This window comes from Trachemys scripta, chromosome 2 (genome assembly GCF_013100865.1).
Source record: "Trachemys scripta elegans isolate TJP31775 chromosome 2, CAS_Tse_1.0, whole genome shotgun sequence".
In the NCBI taxonomy this organism is placed as follows: Eukaryota; Metazoa; Chordata; order Testudines; family Emydidae; genus Trachemys; species Trachemys scripta.
This window is the reverse complement of record NC_048299.1, coordinates 103,448,778-103,458,215: the sequence shown is the minus strand read 5'-3', so window position 1 is coordinate 103,458,215 and position 9,438 is coordinate 103,448,778. Positions and strand designations below refer to the sequence as shown.

The 9,438-nt window shown below is 38.8% G+C and overlaps 1 protein-coding gene across 1 annotated transcript; it reads right to left on the bottom strand.

Moving 5' to 3' along the window:
* LOC117871738 (putative protein FAM10A4) lies at nt 1–948 on the bottom strand. Its single transcript, XM_034759504.1, has one exon. It carries the CDS (start codon nt 946–948, stop codon nt 1–3), a length of 948 nt encoding a protein of 315 aa, XP_034615395.1.
* Nucleotides 949–9,438: the final 8,490 nt, after the last annotated feature.

The following is a 9,438-nucleotide window of genomic DNA, read 5'->3' as shown; positions in this document are numbered from 1 at the left end:
TCAGTCCTGTTTTGCAGTAAGCTTTATTAACTTTTGTGTGTCACGGTATTTGTAAATGTTTTCTGGGTTCCAGACAACATCCAGGAAAGCAATCAGAACTCTTGGATCTAGTAAGGTTGTGAAAAATGTCAGCTGTCTGTGACTTTTTCTAATAATGTCCTGCCAATAATTTTCCTCTCTCTGGATTCTTTCTTCCTCTTCCAAGGCCAATTTCACCCTCTCCATCCTTTCCTGTATCTCCCTTAACTCACGTATTTGCTCATACTGCTCCTGATGTGCAGCAATCTTCCCAGCCCTTGGTTGCACCTTCTTTAACATGGCATTAGTGTCTTCATTGTAATCCAGTTGACATTCCAAAGTAAAGTCATGGGCTGCCTCCTCCCAGTGCTCCAGGAGCATGTGTCCAAGCCCTTTCCACTTGTAAGACTCTGCTGAATTGGGGTTAAGCTCACAGGCTCTGTCACAGTCTCTAATGGCAGCATTCGGCTTCTGTAGTTTCACAAAGACACTGGCTCGGTTAACGTACAAGAGATTGAAGTGAGGATTCAGCCTGATAGCATCCGTGAACAAGTCAATGGCTTTCTGAAATTCACCTTCATTCAGGGCAGCAAAGGTGTGTTCCCTCTTTTCATTGACCTGCTCTATCATCTCATTTGTTATTTCCAAATATTCATCTCCCATTTCTTGGGGATCATCCAAATCTGGTTCAATAACACCATCATCCTCAATTTCCAAATCACTCTCCTCACTCTCAGCTGTCTCTGGTGATTCCTCCTCCTTCTCGGCTGTCTTCTCTACAGAGGTATTGCATTGAAGAAGTGATATGGGATCTCCTATGATCTTCACATTGTCACTCAGTAAACTTAGCTGCTTAGCCCTCAGGAGGTCTGGATCCTGTCTGTATAAATGCACCAGGGCTTGCAGTTTTTTCAGTCTCCTAAGATCCATGACACCCTGACCTGCACAGTATAGAGGAATTAGCAGGTTGCTGTTCTGCTTGTAACCAGAGAGATATGAATTAAACAGTAAGCTCTTCAGAAGAGAAAATCACTGTGGAGCTGCAAATGAGAAGAACAACCTGTAGCTTTCCCGTGCTCTAGTATAATGCTGCCAGTGGTTAAAAAGCTGTACTCCAACACTGTGGATTAATGTCATAATACATGCAAGTTCTGATGATATATTCAGTTCTGATATAACAGCATAAAAACCTAACTATTTTTCTCATTGTTTTTTATCATTTTTTAAAATGTTTTAAATATAAGTATATAAATGCCCAGGACTAAGTACAATACGTGCACAGATGACAGATGTGCCTGCTATACAGTATGTTTCATGTTTTTAACACTGGGGTTTTATTATCTCTACAATTAAAATGGATTTCCTAATTAAGTAGCTTTATCATTGTCTAGTACACAATGTGTGGTGTTTTTTCTGGTTTAGAGAGAATCTTATGTAAGAGACTTCCAAACTGCCTTTATCTCGTGGGAAGAGAAGATCATCCTGCCTGTAAGGTTGGGAGAGAGAAGGAGGAATCCCCTGATTCTCTGTTGCAGTTTTCCATGATGAGGAGTGAAAAGCGTAAGTGAGCTAGGTGCCCAACTCCCATTGACTTTCAACAGGAGTTAGGCACCTATTGTGCTTAAGCAGATTGAGTAATCCTGCAGTCCTCACACTGTCAAAATTCCCATTTACTCAAGAGCATTTTGTTTCAGGTGTGACTATAATTATACTTTAACCCAAACTTATTTATATTGTGGGCCACTGAGCTCTTCTCTGCAGTGATAGACCCAATATTGAGCAACTTTGAATCTTTATCTATACACTTCACTTGGTCTATCTGGTTAATAAGAGGAGGAAATTTTCATAAGAAACAACATCCTGCACTGGGCCCACAGTAGTTGAGGTTTGTGCTAGATTTACTTCTCTCTCTCTCTCTCTCTCTCTCTCTCTCTCTCTCACACACACACACACACACACACACACCTTTCTCCAGCAAAAGAAAATGTTCCAATCAAAATCAACATTATACATGTAAAAATCAGCCTTTGATAGTTTGTGTGATTAGTCAGCTTTGAATGTTTTATCAACTAATATCATGGCATCTAACTAATAAAAATGCTTAGTGATTGTGCCTTGTCTTTTTTGTTTTGTTTTTAAATGGAAAATGCTAATGAGGTAAATAGATAAAGGAGGATAAGAAATGACCTTGAAATTTAGGCTAATACATCCTACAAGCTACTTTCCTGTTTTAGGTCCCATTTCAGCAAACTACTTAACCACAAGCCTAAATATAAACATGGGCAACTCAATTTGCAATGACACAATCTTCTTTTCCTCACACTCTCAAATCCTTTTTATTACACTTTTATATTTAATTATTGCGGAATTTATTTGTGAATAAATAAAATCTTGTCATCACATTTCCTAAGATTTTAAGCATGAGGAGAGGGGGTAGAAATACCTGGATAAATTCCAGTTTTCACTGATGTCCAAATAATTTAAACTTGGCCCTATCACAACTTGCAAAACTAGCCCCTTCAAACTGTATACTCTACATGAGAGTTAATGGAGGAAAACTCTTCATTCTGAAAATCAAGAAACAAATAATAACACTATAATTTAGGAAGATAAAAACTTCATATTTTCTGTTGCAGAACAGGGTGAAAATTATATTTTACTATAATGTTGATTCACGAGACCTAGTACATATACTGGTAGTGTTCATAAAATATGCCATGGAATATACTAGGAAGTTTTAGGTAGTGTCTAATTTGTAGTTTATTTGGCTTTTCTCTGAAGATTTGCAAAATGCCATAGATGAAACTCACCTCTCTCAGCAATGTATTTTTTTAAAAGCAACTCAACATTAAGGGCTCATCCAGAATGATTTTTTCCCTAACAAGAGTTCTCAATTTCTAAAGCTTGAATTTTAATAGAAAAATGTTAGCACAACTCATAGGAGCACGGTACTTAGAGATGAAAGAGACCTATTATATCATTTAATCTCAGTAAAATTTTCAATACCTACATGATTTAAAAGCCTAAATCTCATTTTCAGAAGTGACTTAGGGCCAGATTTACAAATGTATTTAGGTACCTACATTGAGTTGCTAGCCAAAATTCAGTGTCTTGTAGGCTATTCTGATCAGGAGGAGAAATTGATGGAGTCTGCTACCTTTGATGCAATCTTCTTTCTCTGTTTAAAAAGCATGTATGAGGTTTTGTTTCTTTGAGTACAAGAGGGACCAAACAACAAGAGGTGGTTGCTTTCTGTTCTCTCCCTCTTTCTCTCTCACACACACACCCAGATCATTCAAATTCCTGAGCCGACTCATACACCCCTTTGTTTTGGTCTTAATTGTCTCTTATAGCTAACTTAAATGAAAGGGCAATGGTTAAACCTTTAACATGAATATAGGTGCCTAAGGGATTTACAAAAGAACCTAAGTAGGTAAACCTCCAACTCCAATGCACTTTGAATTAGATTTTGGCTTCTAAGTGCCTAAGTCATGTCTGAAAGGGGACTTCAGCTCCCAAATCACTACGGCACTTTTGGTAATTTTATCCTCTGTCCTTTTTCCATGCATTGTAGGCTAGATCTTCTAATGGTATACATCTAGGGTGAACACCCAGTCGAAAAGGGACCCTGGCAGCTCTGGTCAGCACCACTGACCAGGCAGTTAAAAGTCCAGTTTGAGGTGCTGCAGAGCTAAGGAAGGCTAGTCCCTGATTGTCCTGGCTCTGCACTGCGCTCCAGAAGTGGCCAGCTAGGCAGGGGGGACATGGGGCTCCGCGCACTGCCCCCTTCCCAAGCACCGACTCCACACTCCCATTGTCCAGGAACCATGGCCAATGAGAGCTGTGGGAGTGGTGTCTGTGGGTGAGCAGCACGCAGAGGTGCCTGCCTCGCCTCCGCCTAGGAGCCAGACCTGCTGCTGGCTGCTTCCTGGGCGCAGCGTGGAACCAGGACAGGCAGGAAGCCTGCCTGAGCCCCCTTGTCGAGCTGCTGACCAGGAGCCATCGGAGCTAAGCCTGTGCCCCAAACCCGAGCCCCAACCCTCTGCCCCAGCTCTGAGCCCCCCCAAAACCTGGAGCCCCTTCCTGCACCCCAAACCCCTCACCCCAGCCCCACCACAGAGCCTGCACCATCAGATGCAGCCCTCATGCACCTCTGCATCCCAACCCCCTACCCCAGCCCAGAGCACCCTCCCACAACCTGAACCCCTCCGCCCCACCCCCCAGGCTGGAGCCCCCTCATGAACCCCATACCCTTCATCCCTGTTCCTGCCCTACAGGCCGCACCCCCAGCCGTAGCCCTCACCCCCTCCCACACCCCAGCCCAGAGCCCCCTTCCATACCCTGAACCCCTCATTTCTGACCCCATCCTGGAGCCTGCACTCCCAGTTAAAGCCCTCACCCCAGCCCAGTGAAAGTGGGGAAGAGTGAGCCACCGAGGGACGGGGAATGCAGTAAGGGGGGTGGGAGGGCATGGCTTCAGGGAAAGGACGGGGCTAAAGTGTTCAGTTTTGTGTGATTAGAAAGTTGGCAACCCTATTTAAATCACCATCAGTCCACTGAAAAATCAAGCTCCTTTAAGATATATCAAGTTGGGCACTCCAAAACTGAGGAATACAAAGTCACTAGTCATTAATGAAAACTTAGGGCTGTATCTCTGATGACCCCAGTGACAGGAAACAAAGGATTAATGAGGACAATGTTATGAGAAAAATCTATATTGCATGTATAATATGAATCTTGGAGATAATCCCAAATTAAATATGATTTCAGAAACACCTTTGAAATTACAGACTTGATAATGCCTTCCTTGTACACCCAAAATTGTAAATCTAATCAGTAGAGGTTTTAGGCACACAACAAATGCATATTTATCAACCAGTTGATGGAGGAAGAAATTAGTATTACCAAGTGGTATCCTCATTAGAGGAAGACTAGAAAAACAGTGGTAATCATGCATGACAAATCTATTGTAAGTGAAAAATGCAAATATAGAGTCTCCAGAGGGATCAATGCAGAGATAGTAGAATGAAAAGCAATGGGGAAAAAAATCAGGATATATATCAGAAAGTACATTTAGCCTACAGAGAATCATCATAGCAGTATAATGGCTATCCAGGCAAGATTACTTAAGCAAAAACATTGCATTATTAAAGGAACAATTAGCTGGCATCACTAGGCAATGGAGCATTTACAAATGGAAGTTTACAAAAGCTAGTTAGATTGAATGGTCTTTATTAATGCCTTAAAACCTTCTAACACATGCTGTCAGGGCAAACCTGTTTTGAAAAAGAAGACCATTAGCTTTCCCAATTGTTAGATGTGGTCTCAAAGCAAACTCTTTTTCATGGCTCAAAAATGTTTTAATCCTTCTTTCTCCTTAATTTTCATTGTCAAGCACATCTACACTTCTGAAGATTTTAGTGGTATATCTGGCCCAACCAGACGCAAGAAACACTGAAAAGTTTGCCACCTTCCACCGTGTGTTTCTTAAAAGTTGGAAATTAATATTTGCAATTTCCAGTTGAATAATTTATGTATTCACAAATATTATTTTTTTCTACAGATGTAAATTGTCATTATTTTTCCTACTCTGTAACAAGTGTGAAATATGCTCATTGGGGTTGTGCAACACTTAACTATGTAAATAATTTTTCTCTCTTACTCACATAAGGAACTTTATGGTAAAGGGAGTACTTATGGAATTTAGTTTTACATACAAATTTTACAAGTCTAAATACTAAGATGGGTGAACTTGAGTGCCTGGTATTAAATGAGGATATTGATATAATAGGTATCACAGAAACTTAGTGAAATGATGATAATCAATCGGACACAGTGATGCCAGGGTACAAAATATATAGGAATGACAGAATAGGTCATGCCAATCAGGGATTGGCACTATATGTGAAAGAAAGCCTAGAGTCAAATATAGTAAAAATCTTAAATGAATCAAACTCTACCATAGAATCTAATTCCATGCTTGAATAATAAGAATATAGAAGTAGGGATGTATTACCGACCACCTGACCAGGATGGTGATGATGATTGTGAAATACTCTAGGAGATTCGAGAAGCATAAAAATAAAAAAGTCAATAATAATGGAGGATTTCAACTATCCCCATATTGACTGGGTGCATGTCACTTCAGAAAGGGATGCAGAGATAAAAAATTGTAATACCACAAATGATTGCTTTTATCTTTTTGTCTATACAACGCACAACAATTTGAAAGGACATTTGCTTTAATTGTTTAATTTATTTTTAATTTATTTTTATTTTATATTTTATTAAACAAATTCACAAAAGAATTTATGAAATTGCCTCTAAAATACTACAAACCAAAATACAAGAAGATCCAAAGATTCAATCCCTAGACAATCAACAGATCTCACCAGCCTACATAAAACTTTTCCACTTAAGTATTACAAAATGTCCATATGTAGAATAACTAGACTATGAAAAACAAAAATTCTCCTGCATCAACAATGTGGAAGCTAAACTCTCATATAGCACCTTCAGAACAGAGTAAAAATTATTATACAAAAATAAAAAATAGTAGCAAAACCAAATCAAGGCATTAGAATAATATGGTCTTTCCTAAGTTGAATTGTTTTGAGAAGGTGCCATTTTCAAGCTCTACTAAACCTTTTCAAGGTGACTTATGGAAGTCCTTGAAACATTGTATTCTGACAGACATGTAACAGTGAGCACAATGAAATGGGTCATTGAATAGTTTAGTTTCCAGTGGTATGGCACTGTGAGTGAGGGCGACATTACATGGCCTTTATTCCTGCAGAGAATCTGCTTGGAAATACTCTAGATACTGAGATCTGGGCATGATGTGGGCTGCTTGGTGAAATCCTGGCCTCACTGAAATCAATTGCAAAACTCCTAATGACTTTATTGGGGCCAGGAGTTCCCCCAATAAGGTTCCGGGCTAAGGTTCTCTAACACACAGCACAGAAACAAATATTTCACTTTCATGATGAACTTCCTTTCCCTTATCTTTCCATATGTGTGTGTGCATCTGCATGGTATGAAATGGCAGTGGAGCACATACAGAACTAGCCATTCAAAACTTCACATGCCCTGATGCTAGAGAGGAATATTTTATTTTATGTATTTATTTGATTGAATGATTTATTTATTTAAAAAGAAGAACTTAGTGTTATTGAATGGAATTCAACCTGCCAGGTAGATTTTTTTTTCAGGTTGGAGGACAGTATTTTTAAAAAATAATTATATGTAAGAAGAAAAAGAAGGAAATAGCAACCCTGATCCTCTGTTGGTGTAAATCAGCCATAGGTCCACTGAAATTAATGGATGTAGACCAGTTTACACTAGCTGAGGGTCAGGCCCATCATGTACAATTATAAAGATAAAAATCAATGAACCTAAGGAAGAAATTGTCTACTATCACAAAACAGTGGTACTATTGCTACAAGAGGCTAGCATAATCAGGGAAGATTGAGTCAAATTGTAAATTCTAAGTGTCTTAATTAACTTAATTTATGTAGTTTCAGGTTTGTCTACACTGGAATGCTTTGCTGCACTAATTAGACCAGCACACTTAAAGGAGCAAAAATAACCCTGGTGTGGACACGACTATAACAATATAGCTTATTCCAATATGGACAGCAAAATAAGCTATATATTGCTGTAAGGTAGTCTTTACGCCAATAGAAAGTGCATACCAAGCAATAAGGGGTATGAATATCTTTAGGTATATTCTTAATGCACTTTCACTCTCAGACCCTGGTCCAAAGCCCACTGAAGTTAATAGGTGATGATCCTTGACTTCAATGGTCTTTTGATCAGGGACTGGCACATACAGTTTGATTTACATATTATAGGTTAAGCATGTACTTAGTGCATCCATACATAGCAAAGTACTTAAGCATGTGCTTAAGTCCCAACAAAGTCAAGCACCTGCTTAAATGCTTTGATGAATGGAGATAGACTTAATCACATGCTTAAAGTTAACCACATGCTTAAGTGCTTAGGAACTCTTTATCAATCTCTGTCCACATGACCAATATTCATTGAGGTCAACAAGAGTTTTGTCCACTATTAAAAGCAGTGCAAGGCTCTGAGGTAAATTACACTGGCACATTACTTAGAAAAAGCAAAAATAAATTACAACATAGATGTTTGTTCTGGGCCTACAAATTCATATATCATCTTTTCTCTAACTGGTCATATATAACAGTTAAGAAAAAGAAAAAGAGAAGAACTGGGAAAAGGTCTGCAACTCAATCCATACTCTTCAACTCTTCGAAGTTCTTCTCTCTGTTACTAACAAAGCCTTGAAATGAATTATTGGGGGACTCACCTCATATTTTGACCTCTTTTGACTGTCATTTTTATGCTCAAGAAAAGAAAAAACACTCATTGTAAAATGTTCTGCAGGAGCTGCATTCATAAGTCGTTTTCTCCTCCTCCTCCCCTCTAAAGACCCATTCTTCCAAACCCACTCATGTGACTAATCATTGCGAAGGATATTTGCATTAATGTCTGCAGCATCAGGCCTCTTTGATGCTCAAACTATTACTTTGAAAGTGTTCATTTGGTGTCCCCATGCTCTATATTTCTTTGTATTTGAGGGTTAATCATTGGCTAAAACAACAATAAAAAGAAAAAGCAAATAGTGGAAGTGATCTGGTTCTGAATGTTACCTTTGGGCCCAATCTGATAGATGCTGAGAACCTCCTGGCAGTTTTGGAGCTCTCAGCTACCAATGTACTAAATAGGAGTTGAAGCCTTTTAGACCCAGATCTTCAAAAGTATTTAGGTTCCTAACTGCCATTGACTTCAGTGGGAGATAGTCACTGAAATACCTTTTGAGGATCTGTGCCTTTATGCCTCACGGGAGATGGCATTACAGATTCAAGGGCATCATGACTTTTGTGCATGAAGTATTTTCTACTGCCTAATATGTCAATGAGATTCTTTCCAAAACATTATTTTAACTTTTCTTTGTAACAAAAGAGCATATGGAAATAGATAAGACTTCTTTTGGAGAAGTTGTGGATGGGGAGGAATATTTTGTTTTAAATATTAAAGTCACTCTTTTTGACAGCCGCAGTGTACTCACAAAATGGAGCATGCAAGAGAATGGGGTGTTTGACTTTTTGGTGTAGAAGTGATTGCGCTATTCTTTTATAATACATGCATGCATATAGTTTGTAGCATTCAAATGGATAGCACAAGATTCTATTCAAAGAAACGCTACCCCTAAATTAATTAATTAAAATAATTAAATTGGTGGGCATCTCATATTCTTACTAGTCATCTATGAACTTAATATGTACATAAGAAACAAGCTGTTTATTATGCACCTATAATTTACTAACTATACTGTTCTTTGAGAGGACATGGGGGGTGGTAGGAAACCAATAATAATCCAAGAAGAAAACATTT

Excerpts from the sequence above, each read along its gene's own strand:
- LOC117871738 (XM_034759504.1), bottom strand. The coding sequence starts at position 948 with ATGGATCTTAGGAGACTGAAAAAACTGCAAGCCCTGGTGCATTTATAC.